General features: G+C 31.6%; 3 protein-coding genes across 10 annotated transcripts in view; 1 reads left to right on the top strand and 2 right to left on the bottom strand.

The window, feature by feature from the left end:
- Positions 1-336: 336 nt before the first annotated feature.
- On the bottom strand, positions 337-2,760 carry LOC109855754 (acylglycerol kinase, mitochondrial). 3 transcript variants are annotated; one of them, XM_020430317.1, is made up of 8 exons: positions 2,378-2,760; positions 2,057-2,176; positions 1,578-1,968; positions 1,350-1,465; positions 1,081-1,271; positions 794-937; positions 543-661; positions 337-454 (listed from the first exon to the last, which is right to left on the bottom strand). In XM_020430317.1, exons 1-8 carry the CDS (start codon positions 2,485-2,487, stop codon positions 350-352), a joined length of 1,296 nt encoding a protein of 431 aa, XP_020285906.1. In that variant the 5' UTR covers positions 2,488-2,760; the 3' UTR covers positions 337-349. The 3 variants fall into 3 exon arrangements, with proteins under 3 accessions (XP_020285906.1, XP_020285908.1, XP_020285907.1); XM_020430319.1 differs by having other exon boundaries at positions 2,364-2,464; XM_020430318.1 differs by having other exon boundaries at positions 2,057-2,171; positions 2,364-2,464.
- Positions 2,761-3,625: 865 nt separating this feature from the next.
- Positions 3,626-7,125, top strand: LOC109855771 (cleft lip and palate transmembrane protein 1 homolog). The gene is made up of 6 exons (XM_020430343.1): positions 3,626-3,802; positions 4,054-4,623; positions 4,708-4,825; positions 4,922-5,122; positions 5,218-5,355; positions 5,451-7,125. The coding sequence occupies exons 1-6, from the start codon at positions 3,665-3,667 to the stop codon at positions 6,209-6,211; spliced, it is 1,926 nt and encodes a 641-aa protein (XP_020285932.1). The 5' UTR covers positions 3,626-3,664; the 3' UTR covers positions 6,212-7,125.
- Positions 7,126-9,673: 2,548 nt separating this feature from the next.
- Positions 9,674-19,587, bottom strand: part of LOC109855782 (multidrug resistance-associated protein 1) — an 18,099-nt gene continuing 8,185 nt past the window's right edge. For 2 of the 6 annotated variants that reach the window (XM_020430370.1, XM_020430373.1), the window contains 9 exons: positions 19,301-19,430; positions 18,989-19,208; positions 17,300-17,520; positions 13,086-13,266; positions 12,834-12,942; positions 12,631-12,757; positions 11,986-12,508; positions 11,652-11,898; positions 9,674-11,419 (listed from right to left, as the gene is read on the bottom strand). In XM_020430370.1, the coding sequence (XP_020285959.1) occupies positions 11,305-11,419; positions 11,652-11,898; positions 11,986-12,508; positions 12,631-12,757; positions 12,834-12,942; positions 13,086-13,266; positions 17,300-17,520; positions 18,989-19,208; positions 19,301-19,430 (1,873 nt within the window). In that variant the 3' untranslated portion in view covers positions 9,674-11,304. Of the gene's footprint in view, positions 11,420-11,651; positions 11,899-11,985; positions 12,509-12,630; positions 12,758-12,833; positions 12,943-13,085; positions 13,267-14,110; positions 14,332-16,440; positions 16,662-17,299; positions 17,521-18,988; positions 19,209-19,300; positions 19,431-19,587 lie in introns of all 6 variants that reach the window. The other 4 variants (XM_020430368.1, XM_020430372.1, XM_020430367.1 and 1 more) reach the window with 2 other exon arrangements.

Genomic DNA, 19,587 nt, shown 5'->3' with positions numbered 1-19,587 from the left:
AAATATTTTTTTACGCGCAATAAATTATTTTTTATATAAAAACCAAAGTTAAAATAATATTTTTTGTCGCACGCACGCACGCACACACACATACATACTACACATAAAGTTTTAAATACCTTTTTGATTTTTGTCACTTTTCGTTATTTATAAATACTGTAAATCTCTTCTGGTCATATATCTTTAGATGCTACAAATTTTTAAATTTTTTTGTATTTTTTATTGTAATTAAATATTTTATATTAAATATTCAATTTTATATATTAAATATTATATAATCTTAAATATTATATAAATATAATATCAATCGAATATATAATTAATCGAATATTTTATATTAAATATTCGATTAAATATTCGACGGACAAAATATTGTTACAGATTGTGGGAGTAATTTGATTTGAATTGGCTTCAATTCATATTCTTCACGATCAATATAAAATATTTTATCAGTCTGAAAGAAAATTATTACATTAAAATTAATTACGGTTCATATTTTCACCATACATTTATCTATAAATATGATAAAACAAGCAACTTACAGCTTCAGGATATAATTGAATATCTTTCGCATTTAACAGTACATTTACTGGTAATTTATCTTCCATTTCTTGTTTCCAACCTTTTTCCACAAATTTCGTATAGTTGATATTTTCTGGACCTTTATCAAAAAATGCTTAAGGTTTAAATATATACGCTGATTATGTATCACTGGCTTAACAAGTTAGTAGAAGAGATTCAGAGGAGAACTCATTCCTCACATAATTAATCTCAATAAATATGATCTTTTTACCTAGAGCTATTTGTAACGAAGGCACCGATTCAACTGAATTCTTTGAATTTTCTGTACTTATACACAGTTCTGTTGTTGAAACAGGCATCTCATAAAATGTAGCGCAGTTTTCATTTATTATCTTGCTATAATCAATGTGATTATCTGAAAAATATAATAAAATATATTGTAAGTGTATGTGAAAGAAGCTATTTTATTTCTATTTTTCTTCTTGTATATTTTTTCTATATATTTACAAATAATTCTATTATCTCTAATCAACAATTTAACTTATAAATTTGTTTTACCTAAACCAAACGGTTTTTTCTTAGGTAAAAATGCATGCCACCATCTTCTACTCAAACTTGCAGAATGATTATGAGACAATTCGTTAGAATAACAATTTGAACATCCTTTGCAAGGATTAGTATACTTCATTACTGCATTACACTTCCAATTTAAATCTGATTTGTAGCCACTGAATATATAAGCTGCATATCTATGTTACAAATTTAACATCATGTGATGTACAAGATATACGCACAGACTTGTGGAATTTAAGATAAATAGTATTTACTTGCGTAAAGAACCCCAGTACCAATATTTATCAACACGTGCATGTGTATCACTCCAAGCTCCCCATTCTATATTTCCTGCAGCATAAACTGGTTTTACAGATGTCTCTGGATTCTCCTTAAATTAAGATTGTCTTTAAAATAAAGTCAATGTTTTATCTCAATGCAATTTGATTTGTATTGATTTGTATGTACACATATAAAAGTAACAAAAATACACACATACATACTTCTAATACTTTGATCTCCATAGTGTCTATTAATTTCAACTTATTTTCAATAACTGCCATTGTTGCGTCAAGCATATGATGTACTTCAGCCAAATTTTGATATCTTCCATAAAATTTACTTGCAATTGTATTTGTGTTTCCCAGTGGCAAAATTCCAATAGGACATTGCCTGACAGAATGGAGATTGCATTCATACTTTCTTATTAAACCAGTTATAACATCAGACAAGGTACCATCTCCTCCTGCTACAATAATAGCATCCGTAGGTGTTTCTAGATTTGTTATTATACTACGCGCATGACTTCCTGATTGTGTATCAATGATAGTAACAGAAATACCAGCTAAGTGCAACAAAGGCTCACAATATTTCTCAAATAGTTTCTTAGCTTTCCTGGAAAAAAAAAAAAAGAATTACTTATCACTTATCAATTAATCACTTTTTAAAGCTGATATTAAAATTCTCATTTTTCTCTACCAACCTTTTTTTAGCTGCTGGATTCAAAATAACAGTTACATGACGAGGCTTGACATGTGTAGGACAAGGAGCATCTCCATACTTAACTACATCTTTGCAATATTGGTACATTAATTGTTCTACGCTACAAGTTATACAAAAAAATGTTAAGATGTATAAAAAGAGATATTAATAAGAGATGCAACATATGTCTATATATCTATGTCTATATATGACATATACGTATATATATTTTGCAAAACTGTTCGTATTAAAAATACAACAAATACAGAAATTAGAGAAACACAGGAGAAAAATGTAGGTTATGTTACCCATGATTTCTTACTCATATGCTTCTTTGCCATATGAAATTCCATAGGAGAAAGCTGCCGCTGCCACCAAAGATTTCTTCCAATTATTTCGTATTGTCTTTAGAAAGTTCAATACTCGAGCCATGTTGTCATTGAAAATTTAAACATTTAAAAAACTGTGATAATTCTGTGATTAATCAAAAAACTTTTATTAGCTTCAATTTTGATGAAACTGAGCTCGTTCGATGCGATTTTATACGAAACGAAAGAATTTGGCGGAAAAACGCATCACTCGATCCTGCGAAGCGAATTATTAAGTGTTAAAGTGAGAAGATCTTCAGGTTAGGAACTCTGTCACATTGCTGCAAAGGTTAACAATCGTTTGCAGCGCTGCAAATAATTCGAAGCGTCACATTTGTGTTTTACTTGTAGCAGAAAGAAGCCTGAGAGCGGCCAGGTCCATAAGAGAATGGGTGCGTTCAGACAACATAACAGTTGCACAACAGTTGAGAGATAATCACTTCTGATTGGATCATACTTTTGGAACCGCAGCAGAGTTTGAAGAATAGTCCTATCATAAGTGATGATCTCTCAACCGTTGAGTTGTCTGAACGCACCCAATGTGTAATCACTTTTCCGCCCCGTAAACTAGCGCATGTCCACGGGTGGTACACATTGGAACTACGCAGCCAGTCCACGAGCGACATGTCGGTGCGCTATGTCCACAGCGTGCGGTTCTATTCTGTGCTATTTGGTACCATTTAAACTCGTGCACATAGCACAGAATAGAACCGCACGCTGTGGACATAGCGCACCGACATGTCGCTCGTGGACTGGCTGCGTAGTTCCAATGTGTACCACTTGTGGACATGCGCTAGTTTACGGGGCGGAAAAGTGATTACACATTCTCTTAAGCCTATGTCACACTACGGATTGGGATTGAGATTAGATTGAAATTTGACCAATTAGAAAAAAGAAAACCAATCCTAAGTTTAGTGATCTTCTCTCTGATTGGCCAAATTGCAATCCAATCTCAATCCTAATCCGTAGTGTGACATAGGCTTTATGGACCTGGCCGCTCTCAGGCTTCTCTCTGTTTGTAGATAGAAAACTGAGAGCAGTCACGGGCGCATTTTATAAACTTTCGTTCACGAGCGCCGCGATGTCCACGTTTTTTGTACGCAAACTATACAAATCGAGCGCACCTTCAATTAATCTCGCTGAACTCAGCCATAAGCACGAAAACCGCTCTCAGTCAATTCAACTCTGCGCACTTGTGTTGTCTTTTGTTTATGGTTAATAGCCTGAGGTGCTTATGAGCCATGAGATCCAAGATAAAAATGGTAGTTACCGAGGACAATCGTGATAGCGCGGAATTAAATGTCAGAGAAAATATGGATAACGTTCAGCCCAATGGTGAATTGGTTCCGAGAACTGAACAGAATAACGACGAGAGAAATGTGCGTTTAATTTTTATATTACCCTAAATTGCTTATGTACATATTTTCAAGGTTTTTCAAGTGTATCTTGAAAACTTGTGGCATTGAACCGTTTACAGTTTATCAGGAGTTTTGAAAATACGCGTGTAATTTTTTTTTTTATTGTAAACGATGATTGTGAGGAAAATTATACTTCGGTTGATTTTACGTGTGCTGTTGAAATACTGTTGAAGAACTTAATTGTTTAATTCAGAGATTTATTTATTTTACAGACAAATGCCGAGCATGAAGACCAAAGGAGAAAAGCTCAGCAACCATCGCGCTTAGAATCATTCTTTGCCATGACTAAGTCGCTAATTATACGAGCTCTTATGATTTATTTTATTTGTAGCTTCTTTAGACGTCCCGAAACCAAGTCTCCCAATATTAGCGATACACGCATACAAGCTGTAAATATATTTCCCAATGGAACGTTATTTGATCTTAGCATTTATCTGTCGGAATCAGAGACCTTTGATCAGTTTGACAATCAATCTTTGATTTGGTTCGAAAAAGGATTGGTGTATGGAGATTGGTACAGTGGGCCGAATCAAGATGGATCAAGAGTTCTCGAATATTCTTTTGTTCCTTCAGAACAATTAAAACAAAATGGCTCTATATACCTTCATGTATATATAACAAAAAGTGGAAAATCACCAAATCCTAAAGCTGGCAAGGGAGTTTATGCTGGCGATTATATGTCTTATTCAGGAAAAATGCTAAATAAATTTAAAAAAATTAAATATCAGAAACGACATAATTTACTGACTGGTGAAAGTACAGCCAGCAAGGAGGAAATAGCAGTATGTAAAAAAAACATTGTTTTTTTTTAATTATTGTCTTATTGTATATATATATTACATGTGTACATGTATGAACTTTTGCAGAAAGCTGAGATAATGAATCAAGAATATGTGTCACATTGGCATCCAAATTTGACTGTTAATTTAGTAATTGATCAAGCTAATTGGATGTATGGTGCAGTGCCACAACCATTGGATGAATGTAAGTTATATTTAAAAAGAATAACAAAATAAAAAAAAAACGAAAGAAAATATATCTTGCATATTGAAAGTATACTTTGCACTACCTTTTGTTTAGATATACACTTTTTACCAGGAGAAAATAAGTATAAACCAGTAATATATATGAATGATTTTTGGAACATGCAACGGGATTATCAACCTTTGAATGACACTGTGGAGCAATTGAACCTCAAATTAACATACCAACCAATTTCGTTATTTAAATGGCAATTATATGCAGCTCAATCTGTTAGAAATAAATGGACGTCTTTCATGGGTTTGTTTTATAATTATGTGTTACATAAGAATTATGTATTAGTATATTGTTATATATTGCTAAACTTTTATTATTGGTTGGTCTCACACACACAGGAGAAGCAACTGATGAAGATGATAACGATCAAGATACTTTAAAGGAAACTTTACTTGAAACGAGTCCATATCTTCTAGGATTGACTATAATTGTGTCGATTTTACATAGCGTGTTTGAAATTTTAGCATTTAAAAACGGTATGTACACACACACACACACACAAACGTGTACCTCTCATGTATGTAAACATGTATCTCTCAAGTGTTTAAAACTTTGTTTTTATGATTTTTAGATATTCAATTCTGGAACAACAGGAAATCACTGGAAGGTCTGTCCGTTCGTTCTGTGTTTTTCAATGTATTCCAATCTCTCGTTGTTCTCCTTTATGTTCTCGATAACGAAACAAATCCAGTAGTGCGCATCAGTTGCGCGATAGGTTTGTGCATCGAGGTGTGGAAGATCAACAAAGTTATAGATATTAATATTAATCGAGAAGTCAAAGTACTCGGGATTTTTCCAAAAATATCATTCCAAGATAAAGGCTCGTATGTGGAGTCTTCTACGAAAGAATACGACAGACTCGCCTTTAAGTATCTCTCATGGGCTCTGTACCCTCTTTTAGGAGGATATGCGGTTTATTCTTTAATGTACTTGGAACATAAGGGATGGTATTCTTGGATTCTTAACATGCTTTACGGATTTTTGTTAACATTTGGATTTATCATGATGACACCGCAGTTATTTATCAATTACAAACTTAAGAGCGTTGCTCATCTTCCATGGCGTATGCTGTCCTATAAATTCCTCAACACGTTTATTGACGATATTTTTGCATTTGTGATAAAGATGCCGACCTTGTACAGGATTGGCTGCTTCCGTGACGATATTGTTTTCTTTATATTTTTGTACCAAAGATGGATATATAAGACCGATCACACCAGAGTGAACGAGTTCGGTTTCTCTGGTGAAATGGAGGCGCAACTAGCGGAAAATAAACAACACCCAGCCATTAAAGATCGTCCAAAGGACGAATTAGTAAAGAAGAATGAATAATACTTGATGTAGGGGTTTAGCATCAAGTATTTTATCCTACATTGTCCTGAATCAATAATTGTGCAATACCAAAGGAATATAAGTTACACACACATATTCACGTTTATTTATACAAATTGCCGTATACTATTATGTGTGTACATGTATATTTTACCGCAATATTTTCGAAATTGCGTGCTGTGTGTGAGCATATTTCGATACATTGCTAAATAAAATAACAAAAGTTTCGTTTTCAGAACAAATTTAGACTTTTTTTTTTTATCTACATCACGAAACGATCGAACAAAATTATGACTATTTGCAAAAAGAAGAATGATCGAATCGAAAGTTCTTAGTAGTAAGAGACTGCTACAAGCTGAACTTCACGAAATAGTAGCGCCTTCATTTAGAACAATATTCGTCATATTCGGGGAAGTGAAGGCTGTGCCCCCCCCCGAACACAGCCCGGTCACTAGACCCACTCCACGTCGCGTCGCGATTTGACGGTCCCCCACTCTTTGCGTCTAGCGTTCAATGTTTGTGTTTGACGCTAGCTAGATCCGATATCGCTGCGAACGTGTCGCCCTGTGCGCTGTTGAAACATGTATTATTGGTCATTATTATCAAATATACTAAATATATACACAATAACAAATAAACATAAATTTAGTATATATTTGATAATGACTAATTATTCAAACCAGCACATATATTCTTTTAAGGCTCCTGGGTACTTCTAGAGTTATATTCGAATTCTGATGTCAGAAGCGAGATATATGAATTTTTGTCTTGTATTGTTTTGTATAAGAAACAGATTGTAATATGCATGATATGTGCTCAATAGCAATTAGACATCACTGTGTAAATATTTTAATTACAAGATCTTTACAACGCCACAATATAAAAAAAAGAAAAAATAGAGAAGCACATAAATCTCGAGAGAGAGATGTGTTGCTACGAAAAATAAAATTAAATTATCATATATTCTTGATGTGTGTCATTTTGTTAAATAATAAATGGATTTCTTCAAATTTTTTTTTTTTTTATTCATATCGCGACATCTTATGAAAGTTTACAACGTATATATCAATATGTATATATTAGTACTTTTTGTTATTCATATAACTTTGAAAGCATCGAATTGAGAGCAACGGCGTCGAGTATGTAACGTCATATTTTGTATTCCGTTATACAATAATTTGTATAACTGAACTACCAACTTACATCTAATTTTGGACAATATACATTTGTTACATATCCATTACCATCTAGATATTCGTTTTTTCTGAATAAAATTTTTAATTTATAGCGTTAGTTTATACATGAGCGTAGTTGTGCAATGTAAATTTCTAACATGGTTTCTTCGACAAATCATTTATGTGCGATAGAAAGAATATATTGTGCAGTATTATTACAGAAAATAAGAATGTTTAAAAAGAAAGTGCAACTCTCATGTACATTGTAAACGTGAGAGGCTACTGCTATTTATTAAACGTGACTATATAAATTATCGTTTACAATAAACAAGTATTCCTCTCCTCACTGCTATTTTACTATTCCTTGCATGAGATGTATGTCGGAGACTTGTAAAATTTTGACGAAAAACAACAATTAATATTCAAAATAAACTTCTATGCGCAAATACGTAAAACAGAGAGAAAAAGAAATAAAAAAATTTTTAAAGTACAATTTAACTTTTAGATTTATCTCTTCTTTATGCTATGAACAGTATAATATCGGGTTTGTCTTTCTTTTTACAAGAAGGCACTTTTCCTTCCGCGCGTAACATGTGTTATCGGTGAAATCTCATATATGCGTACAATACCATCAACCATAAACTTTATAAGATTTCCTTTACACAAGTGATCGAAGGTAAGTTCGATTTATAACTTACAAGTAATATTGGTAACGTTTCCATAAATCACACTAATACACAAAATTCCATTACATATACATACACACACACACACACACAAAGAAAATAACAAAATTAATACTATGATCAGTAATGTAAGTCAACATTCTACGTCAGTTGAATAAAGTGAGCAAGCGAGCGAGCGAGCGAAAGAGAGAGAATGACATCAACAACATATTTTGATTTGAACTTATTACTGAATTGCAAATTATCTCATAGCAGATGTAAAACTTCTAAACAATACTAAAAATATTACTTTTCTAACTGTGTGATGTATAATATAAAACACATTAAAGTTATATATGCTAGCAAATATATTGTTTTTATCATAAATTTTATCATACAAAGTATTCTATATATAACGTTAAAAAAATTATGTGTGTGCGCCAATATTAACATTTCATAAAAAGTATATTTTCAAAAAAAAGATAAAAGTTTTAAACAAGTTAAAAAATATTGAAAAAGTTCCAATAATAAGTTTATTTTAAGTTTAATATCACTTAATATAAATAAAATGACAAATACAAAGCAATAACACAATAATAATACTCTCAAAAGTGTGCCTAATAATAATATAATGTAATTAAGAGAAGATTAAAATATACAAAAATCAAGTGTGTATATATATGTGTATATATATATATATATATATATACAGAGTTTTACTGCACTCACGACTATCGATAAACGTGCTCCTGAGATTTACGTTATGTAAGACAAAAATACGGAGAATTCCCCGTGACTTAAATCCTCATCACTAAAAATTTGCTGACAATTTGCCGGCATTATTCTTTCGTTTTGCTCGCTGGGATCAAAAACACTGGCTAAGTTATCTATGAATGCGACCAAACAAAGGTACGCGCAGGTTTTTATAGCTCTGCTGTGAAAGTTTACATTGTAATTCGATAAATGCGATTTTTCTACGCATTATGTAATAGGCACGGACATTCTTTACCTGTATTTTATACAATGGACAAAAACAAAACTGTATATTAAGAAATATACAGTATATACAGTATAATATGAGTCGCATCATTTTTTTTTCTAAGATTTGTGCTGTGTATATATAAAATGCATGCTAAATTGAGATCGCTATAGCAACTTCATTAAATTCTTTTTCACGAGCGATTTATAAAAATAACATGTGTTACATGTGTTTACATATGTAAATGACACATTCAATTTCAGTTTATTAAAATTAACTTGAGAGAGAAAGAAAAAGACAAAAAAAGAGAAGAAAGAAAAATTTGTTGATGTAAGACAAGTAGCATATATTGGGTAAAAAGTACAAGTTAATTCTTGATTTATAATAATGAATTCTTGATTTATAATGTCGCGTCTAATGTGATACACTGAAAATGAATATTATTGCAATTGATTGTCGTATGTTAAAAGAAAATGGACAATAGGCACAAACGTGCAATTTTTGTTTTAATGAGAAGTATGAAAAAAATCTTATATGCACTAAAATCCCAAGAAAAACACATCTCGGATATTGAAGTTTTAAAAATAACGATGAGAAAAACAGTAGCGCGCTGATCTAAATGTGTGTATGTACAGATTATTTGTAACAATCTCTTAAGATCTGTTTTTTTTTTTTTTTTAGTTTTCCGGTTTTCTTATTGACTTTTAATCTGTGAACACGAACTTTTATCAATTGCTGTATTTACACATTATATATCAATATTTGAGAAGTAATAATTTGATTTTTTTTTACGTTATTTATTGTAACTATTAAAATAGGCAAAATTTTAACCACAAATGTTTAGTCAGGTCAAAATTTCTTTAGCTGAATATTTTAAAAATATTAGCAAGTACGATGGCAAAAAAAGTTCATGTGAAAAGTTATGTGATCGCTGTCCTGACGTCATGAAAATTATATGGCCGACGAGGAGTAGTCGATCCTTAAGCAAAAATAAATAAAGCAAACATGTTGTATTGAAAGTTGCGAGAGTATATATCGCTTTATAAAGGACAAATGTAATTAAAAATGTATTATTATTACTTTAAGTATCTATTATATCTATTGTATAAGGAAATCACCTGATTATTTCCTGGTTAAGTAACGACTTTCTTTCTGGGAGTCGATTGTATATCGCGCAATCTAGTAAAAATCACAAAAGTGACTTCACTGTCGTTTGATTAAGTAATTTTCATCATGGTAAAAATGCGATATTTTTTACGTGAGATTGCTCGATAAGAAAATTTGTCGAATTGTATCTAAGCGAGTTGAAATTCTTGATATATCGAACAGTAATTGTTTCAAGGAGCAATGGATTACATTCTCATGTGTTTAATAAAAAAAAAAAAAAAAATGAAGGCGAAAATGAGACCAATAAAAGCCATCAAAAGATAATTTACTACATAAAGAAAAATAGTAAAAGATATCCCTCCCCAAGACCTATTTGATATCCCAAATAATACATTTATTTATTTTTCGTTCATTTTTGCTATTATATCGTAAACATCTCTAAACAAAATTGAGATTATCTTGCATAAAGCGGTTATTTTTGTTTCTCGATTACGTTCATTATGTTTTTACAATTTTATAAGTTTTTGTTTTACACTTTCTATTTCTGTCCGTAAAAAACAAAGATTATATTTGTGTTTTGTGTATATTATGCATCATTTCTGATTTATTCCTTATTCGCATGCGCAATATTTTATGTTCAGCTCCGGTGAGCATAGGTATATCGCATTTTTACTTTGATTATGAGCCAATCGCGCGTATTTTTTCATGTGAGATAAAAGTGGAATGAGAACATTCGACAGAGATACACAATCGATTCCTTGATTAGGTATCTTACTATTTTAGAAATGAGATGATGTTGTATTATTTTTTTTATGTAATGAAAAACTTTACTACAAATCTTATTCTACATATGAGTAGTTTGTGATAATCAACGGTGCAATCTTTCGGGAAGAATAATAACAATTTTTAATAATAATAATTTTTTGTCGCAGGAAAAGATCTGGTAAACAATTCTAGTGAGTACTTCCTTCTTTGCACATCATCGATTATGTCAAACGTTCGCTTTGTTCTGTATAGAAATATTTTACTATATAAATTTATATATGTACTAAAAACTACACGTTGTTCATACTTTGTGGCTTTCTGAATGTGTTACTTCCTTTAACATTGACTCACGGATGGTACACAGCTGTTAAAAACTTGATATGCATTTAGTTTTTGGTTTATTTAAGCAACTAAACCAGCATCTTTAGCCATACTGTAGAAAGAGCTAGATGGATTGTGAAGTAGCGCCTCTGGAGAATTGTATTCGACAATCAGACCTTTATCTAATACAATTACCCTAAAAAAAAACATTTCCGCATTTATAATATAAAGAGTATAAAATCAGGAATATAAAACATTTTGTGTTCAATCACAGCGAAATTGAAAAGCAATTGGAAAAAGCAATATAATAAAAGCAAAAGAATTCAAGTAAACAATCGAAAAGCAATTGGTTTGTTCTTTTTCACTAGCTGTACCAGTTCAGCAAAAAAAGAGCAAATCAAATGTTGAAACAATAGCTTGAAACGTACCTGTCTGAATCTAGAATAGTGTTGAGTCTATGCGCTATCGTGAGAACCGTACAATCCTTAAATTCTTGGCGAATAGTGGTTTGAATCAAGTCATCCGTTTCCAAGTCAACTGCAGCCGTTGCTTCATCCAGTATGAGAACTTTCGTTTTCCTGAGTAGTGCTCTCGCTAAGCAGATTAATTGTCGCTGTCCGACGCTTAAATTCTCTCCACCTTCGGTAACTTCATGTAAAAGACCATTTGGCAAGTCTACAATTTGATATTAAATGAATTAGAATTTCAAATTTATCAAAAATAATGTGGGAAAAAGATTTCGCTTGTGAAAATATGACGTACTTTTTACAAATGATTTGAGATGAGCGTGCTCAAGCGCTCGCCAGACTTCCTCATCGGAATAAGAATCAAAAGGATCTAAATTCAATCGTAGTGTACCGGAAAACAATACTGGATCCTGCGGAATGATCGTTAATCTCGAGCGCAAATCATGAAGACCCAGTTTCGAGATATCTACATCGTCAATAAGGATTTTCCCGTATGCCGCCTCGATTATTCTAAAGAGCGCTAGCGTCAAAGATGATTTTCCGGCGCCGGTTCTGCCTACTATTCCAATTTTCTCACCGCCGAGAACGCTGAACGTCAAACCATTCAATACAAGATCCAATCCCTCCCTATAGCGAACTTTGAAATCTTTGAAATCGACTCGACCATGCATAGGCCATTCTTTTGGAGGTGTATATTCCGGATTTTTCCACGGTGCTTCTTGTGTGGTTTCTCCATACTCTTTTATTCTTTCTACTGCGACAATATTAGTCTCGACGTCAGATGTCATACGTACCAACCAGTTCAAAGTTTGGGTAATCTGTGGTAATAGATGTAATAAAATTCAAATTTACGATACTTCCATATGAAAAAAATAAAATCTGTTCTAAAAAAAATATTACAATAACATATTTTATGAAAGAGATCAAATAGATTCCTTACTTGTAAGGCATAGCTGACCGATAGACCAACAAGTCCTGGACTCATAGTATCTCTACCTAATACAGCGAACAATGCCGCAAAGAATATAATCAGGTTTCCGACCATCTCCAATCTCACAGCCAGCCATCTGCAATATGTTTAATTTAGTTATACTTATTATAAATGGAGACAAATGTTATAACGTTGTTTCTGTATGTATGTACCTGTTCGCAATAATACTGGGATAATAACACACTTGATTGAAATCTACTCTGTTTTCAGACTCTTGAATAAACTGGTTTTGTACACCGTACGCCCTAATTATTTGAGCGCCTGCATAGATAAATAAAGATTATTCTTAAAATTTTTAGAGAATATAACATATTATTCTTTAGAATTTATCTATTTATTATTACTTTATTATAATAAAAAAAATAATATTGTCAGAATACATGTTCAAAAAATTTTATACATACCGGTCACCGATTCACCAAAATGAGAATATATAGGCGATCTCGATACTGATTCTAATCGTTTTAATTGACGTGATGTTGCGACATAAAAACGTTGAATAAAATAGTAAATTGCGCCTATTGGCGGTATCACCAAGGCAAATTCAGGTGCACTGTAGCTTATAACAACTAGAGTAGCTATGACCTGTAATTTGTACAATTGTCGATGTGAAAGTATATTTTGTTTTTATATGTATATTATTTCCTTTTCTCTTAATATATATATATATATATAAATGTAATACATGTAAGATGTATATACATATAATCGTAAAACATCATTACCGTACTACATAATACATAAATGGATTAGAACAAGAAAAGATGTCTGCATGTAAAATACACATGAATACATGTAATATTTTGACATGTGTACAAGATAACTTTTCGTAAAAAGAAACGATCTGTAATCATGCAAAACCTTATTATGATTAAAGCATTTGTATTTTTCTAAACACTGGAGTTTTTTTGCATAAACAAAGATATACTGATCGTTTATAGGCCCACCAACATGTACCATGAATATGATTATCGTTATGCAGTAGACAAAACTTACATATAAAGCACCAAGATACACTTAAGTTTATTTCAAAGATCGATGTTAAAATATCGTTTATATATGGCGCAAACAGAATCCACTGTTAGGTCTATAAAAACGGACACAATTATACTCAATGGTAGCGCATTTTGAATATACTTTGGCATTTTTTTTCTTTCACGAAAACTACAAATACAAAATTACACAAATAACATTATCCACTTAAATATCAAGTAAACACATCAACGCTACCATCATTTAAACGCCCTCTTATATGTAACAAGCAGGATACGTTTAGATAATATTTGGTGGAAATACGCAAAATTCTTTGCATGGTGAAAAGTGAAGGGATAAGGAAGGAGTATGGAACACGATGAAACGCGAGATGAGTAGAAAATAAATGATTTAGAATCCCAACTCGCTATTCTCTGCGCATTGCGAAAACAATTACCTCGAACAAGCAATAGATGGTATCGGAAATTTGCGGAGGAAGAGATGTATCCAGTACGTCCACGTCTTTAGCAAACCTGGAGATAATACGACCAATAGGGGTCGTATCAAAGAAGGTCAATGGAGCACGCATCACAGCACGCAGCATCATTATGTGCATCTGGCGAGCAGCCAACCAACAGCCCAACTGCGGTGCCAAATCGCAGAAAAAGCTCGTAATCGCTACAACATCAGACATGGATGACTTTCATCGTAACCCACACTTGATACAATTTATCACGATTTGTGGAAAACATCAAGTTGAGATAATAAGGATTAATTAACTAGACCTTAATTTATGAACAAATGTACATAAGAAACATGTTACGCGTAAAACTAATTTTTTTTTTTTTTACACATTTAACACAGTCAAGTTTTTATTTACATACTTTCGGTCTCCTTTTTAATAACAACACATACACATAACACATGTGATTTAATATGTTTGATAAATTACAGAATAAGTCACCCGTGAAAGCGTCAATTATTTTTTATCGTGTTTCTTGATCAAATTGCAATATTGTTCTCTTACGAAGATATAAAAATAAAACCCGATTACGAGCAAAAAAATAATATATTAATTGTTTTAACAGTTTTCCTTTACTGTCACAATCATTAATTAAGCAAAACCGATAGTTCGATTCTAACTGGAGTCCTCCTCAGTCGCAAGATTTCCAAGAAAAATTCGCAATCATTACATTTCCAAATTCTGAGACTGATGATCGCAACAAATTTTTAATAAACAAAAAAAAAACAATACAATTGCAAATGTGATGCTTCTCTCCAATCTATACGTTGGGTTTTGTTTATAAATTTAAACCCATTCTTGTCTCATGTTATGCGAAAATGTGAAGTTTGCTGTGACATATCAGACATAGCCCAGTATTTATTAATCGGATCTTTCATTCAAAGATTATCTTAAATTTATCTTTAGATGCTCTCTTTAACTAATCTTTGTAACTAATAAAAGCTCGTACAATATCTTAAGATAAACTTAAGACAATCTTATTAAATATAAGATCGGACTTTGAATACTGTCTATAAACGAACAAGGAATTACAACAGGAAATAAATCATGTTTTTAACAGGCAGAATCAGAATTAAATCAAATGTTACATATAAGCAAATAGAGAAGCATTATCAAGCACAAGCACAAGACCTTTTCTGTACATGAATATTACTAGTATAATTGTGTCCATTCTTTAAACCATTACCAACACTATAGTTGTACTATAATTATATACAGCAATTACATAGACATTAGTTGTGTGTGTGTATATATGCGTGTGTGTGAAAAATAAAAATATATAAAAAAAATAATATGAGTGAAGTTTGATGAACTAAAAAACATAAGTAAAAAGTAAAAAAATGAAAAAATAATTTAATCTAAACCATTATGATTAAATGACCATGATTCATTAGTTACAGTTTTTTTATTCGTAGCATCTAAAAAAGCACATACATTGATAATAAACGAAAATGAACATCATCAACAGTAGACCATGAAAAGGGCAAAGCATTTGATTTTGCTATACTGTACTTCCAAGAATGACTAAATTTTGAAACATATATCAGTCATTCGATCGATGAATTTTATAATATTGCAATATCTATGTATTTATGTATATATGGTGTGTATATGTGTGTGTATGTGTAAGTAAACAGCACAATTAAACCTAGCAGAACCACATTTATGTTCCATAAATAAAAACAAGTTCATCAGTTTCATACAAGATTTTCCCAACGATGATTTGCTCCAAAAGCAATTTGTTTATTTTGCGCGCCACACTTGGAAAGATGAGTATATCATTAGCAAAGACGTATATTGTATAACGAATTTATAAATTTTTTTTCTTCGACAAAAACTGCAATGCCTTCATGTTCAAAGTTTTATTAGACATATACACGAGTAAAAAAGAGTCAACAGAATATGTATATCATATGTACATATAAAATGACTCCATATCTTTTCAAGTGTATCTTGCACACATCTATAGAATCTTAGTAAAAAAAAAAAAAAAAATAAAATTAAAACATTTTATATAAATGACCTTGAAATTAATATACCGAAAATGATATGGAAAAACATGTAAGTTTATTAATAAAACGCGAATTTGGCAAAACAATAAAACAATAAAAACTGAAATAACCCACATCGTGCAAAATGTCGATAGTTCAAAACACAACAAGAAATCTTAGTAGCAAATATATCGTTCAACAGGTAAGACAACGTAATTGTCACAAAAATAAATGTCCTATGCAATAATGCATACTTATATAAGAATATCATACCGAAAAGAAGCAATTCATCCAAGTACGCAGAATTTGCGGTAGAATATTGTCAATGACATCAATGTCTTTGCCAAGTCGACTAAGAATTCGACCAATCGGAGTTTTGTCAAAGAATGACATTGGATTGCGAAGAACGTGTTGCATCGTACTCTGGAAGATATGCCTAGAGGCAATTACCGTTCCTTTAGCCAAGAATATCGCTCCTGCGAGTACTGTTATGCCTATAACGATCGGTAATCAATTTTGATTTATCATGTAAAATAATAATTACACATTTTTTAGAATACCGTCACCCGCGATTACATCACTGAATACTGTTTTTGAATAAACAAGATAAATTGGCAATGTTCATTTTCATTAGTTGCTCATCACCTGCCTAATGCCAGTCTAATACGCAAGTTCCTCACTGCAGTCACACATGAATTGAGGTTGCACGTGATAAGATACAAATGTAACTTATAATAACTATAAGAATGTGCAAAAATAAAAGTTACTGTGAAATATTGTAATAACAGAAAAAGATTGATTTGTGATATAAAGAGATGATACACTTTATGTATGAAGTTGTATTGTGAAAAACTACGAAGTGTCGCTGAGCATGCAATTATTTAAATGTAGTGAATTAAGTAATTACATTTTCTAATAGTTTTCTATCGATCACACTAATAAATAGTATACCAATAAAAAGTAATAATTGTAAACAAAATGGAAGTGGTTTTAATTCATTGATATTTAAAGTAACCATATTTGTACCGATTGGTGGACCAGTAGTTTCATGCTCAGATTGTGTAAAGATTTTTAAAAACATTTGTGATATATCACAAATATACAGAAAGATTAAAACCAAACTCTCGCATACCGATGCTAGACAAAATAACCAAGCCCTAATAGTAGGAGGTAAAACGTTGTCTATTATGTCAATGTCCTTTCCGAAACGGTTTAATATTCTGCCAGACGGTGTAGTGTCAAAGAATCCTAAAGGCGATCGCAGTATGCCAAATAATAATTCCAAATGCAGCAGTATGCTGCTTCGCACAGAGCCGATAACCAACACTGTCTGTGACAGCATTACAAAAAGAGCTGAAATTTAATGTATAAATAAATACACTTATATTTTTTTATCGGTCACTTTACATTCTTTCATTTATTGATTTTGTTAAAAATCCTGTAAAAAAAAAACATTATTTTTAGACTTTCTGTGTGTTGATTCTGCTAATAATTAATTTGTTAAAATTTGTTAGATACAATTACACACCGATAAGCTCAAATACTGCGTAATAACTGCGTATCGTATAAAGCATGCACCACAGTACACACGTGTGCGATTAGTTTTCAATTAGAAAATAAAGTTTGTTTAATTTATTAATAGCTTAAGAGTAATATGGTTTTTACACAAATTGATTTCCCGTGTTTATTATTAATTTTTTTAAGACTTCTAAATGATAGAAAGCTTTCCTTTACTTTTTTACTTCATGCTTAACATTAGACATAAAAGCAACATAGAAAAATAATTTCTTTCCTATTTTTGTTGTTAGTAAAGTCTAAAGCAATAAAGAAATATTATGATCTACAGTCTAACTGATCTCAAGCAAGAGAGATAAGACACCAGGAAAATTTTTGATGGACTTGGACTATAACATCTTAGAAACACAAAATTACGTGAGAATTTCACCACACAACTACACCACATAACATAAATTGATATTATTACAATTCGTCAATAATTTTCCCGCAATATATATTTTTGTCTACAGTCAATAGACGTATGTATAATTCTTGGTTTTGCACAAAACAATTATTGGATATATAAAAAAACAAACAAATTATCTAAATAAGTGCAAATTTTACCAAATGAAAGGCACTTCAAACAAAGATTTTTTCATGCAAGAATAAAAAAGCGATTAATTGGAGAAAATAATTACTACTATACTTGCAATCAAAAACATGGCTACTGTAAACTTTTAAATTTCGAATTGCCTTTCAAGTTCTTAATATCTTATTAGTATTCTGTAGACACAGCAAACTACACTCATTTTTTTTTTTTTTTTTTTTTTTATTTCTTATACAAAGAAACTATTTTTGAATCACTTTTATACATTTATGTATAATATTCAAAAACAAGTCATAATATGACTGAAAACAAAACAGTATATGTTAGTCATTAAATTAATCATAGCGCTTTTTAAGTGATTAATTTGATTCAATGATTGCGTATATAAGTATGAAAGAACTATGTCAAAAGTTACCCCAATAATGTGTAATCTGTGAGGGAACATGCCTTTTGAAACACTATATGCATATATGACGAGCCAATTAAGTGCCATTGCCTGTTAACGTTGTTTTTAAATAAAGGAATAATTGCCTTTATGCCTTTATTAAAAAATGTGATGTGATTTATACAAATATACATAGAGCAGTAATCGGGGTAAGAGCTTACCTGATACCGAACCATTCTGCTCAGAGAATATTTTAAATAATATTAATCGAATCTACCTGCCAAACGCGGATAGGAATTGTTATAAGGAATAATAAAGGTTTAAGAACGTACCTTGACCCAAACCGAGGGCACCATATACTCCAAGATACATGTCTCGTTTCGCCGTATCAACTGTACTATTCACTACAGTTAGTTTGTCGTCCGACCAAACGCTCAACCATACGCTCGAACCAATGCTGAACGATTGGAAGACTGCGTTCATCACGATCGTCGATATCGATAAAAACCATCCAATGGATTTTAAGTAATGAGAGTACACTTGCCATTTTACCTTTTTTTTTTGGAAAAATAATATATATAACTCTTAGTAAAATCCGAATTGTTTCAGAAAGTATATATTTCTTTTTGTTTATACAAACTTACACTGCCGGTTTCAGTTTTCTCGACTTCTATCAGTTTTTCTCCGACATTGTTTGCTTTAGGTACTTCTTTCTCCTTCATGCTATTGCTGTGCATGTAATTCGCCGACTGTTGACTTTCTGTCGAATATTGCCTACTCGTACAAAACAAATGTCATCATATAAATACCGCTCATCCGGCAAGTGCTCATCCGGGTAATTATGCAGTTATACGGACTATTTTCCGATCTCAACAATTTTGACATATGTTATCAAGGTCACCTCTCTGAATAATAATATGAAGGTTTTATC

This window comes from Pseudomyrmex gracilis, unplaced genomic scaffold, assembly GCF_002006095.1.
Source record: "Pseudomyrmex gracilis isolate BER0280 unplaced genomic scaffold, ASM200609v1 scaffold_98, whole genome shotgun sequence".
Classification (NCBI taxonomy): domain Eukaryota; kingdom Metazoa; phylum Arthropoda; class Insecta; order Hymenoptera; family Formicidae; genus Pseudomyrmex; species Pseudomyrmex gracilis.
Note: the sequence above shows the minus strand (reverse complement) of the source record. Positions and strands in the feature narration are given on the sequence as shown.

Excerpts from the sequence above, each read along its gene's own strand:
- LOC109855771 (XM_020430343.1), top strand. The coding sequence starts at position 3,665 with ATGAGATCCAAGATAAAAATGGTAGTTACCGAGGACAATCGTGATAGC. Across the intron at positions 4,624-4,707 it reads CCAGCAAGGAGGAAATAGCA|AAAGCTGAGATAATGAATCA; the intron begins GTATGTAAAAAA and ends GAACTTTTGCAG. Across the intron at positions 4,826-4,921 it reads GCCACAACCATTGGATGAAT|ATATACACTTTTTACCAGGA; the intron begins GTAAGTTATATT and ends CCTTTTGTTTAG.
- LOC109855754 (XM_020430317.1), bottom strand. The coding sequence starts at position 2,487 with ATGGCTCGAGTATTGAACTTTCTAAAGACAATACGAAATAATTGGAAG. Across the intron at positions 1,969-2,056 it reads AATCCAGCAGCTAAAAAAAG|GAAAGCTAAGAAACTATTTG; the intron begins GTTGGTAGAGAA and ends TTTTTTTTCCAG. Across the intron at positions 1,466-1,577 it reads TGGAGATCAAAGTATTAGAA|GAGAATCCAGAGACATCTGT; the intron begins GTATGTATGTGT and ends TCTTAATTTAAG.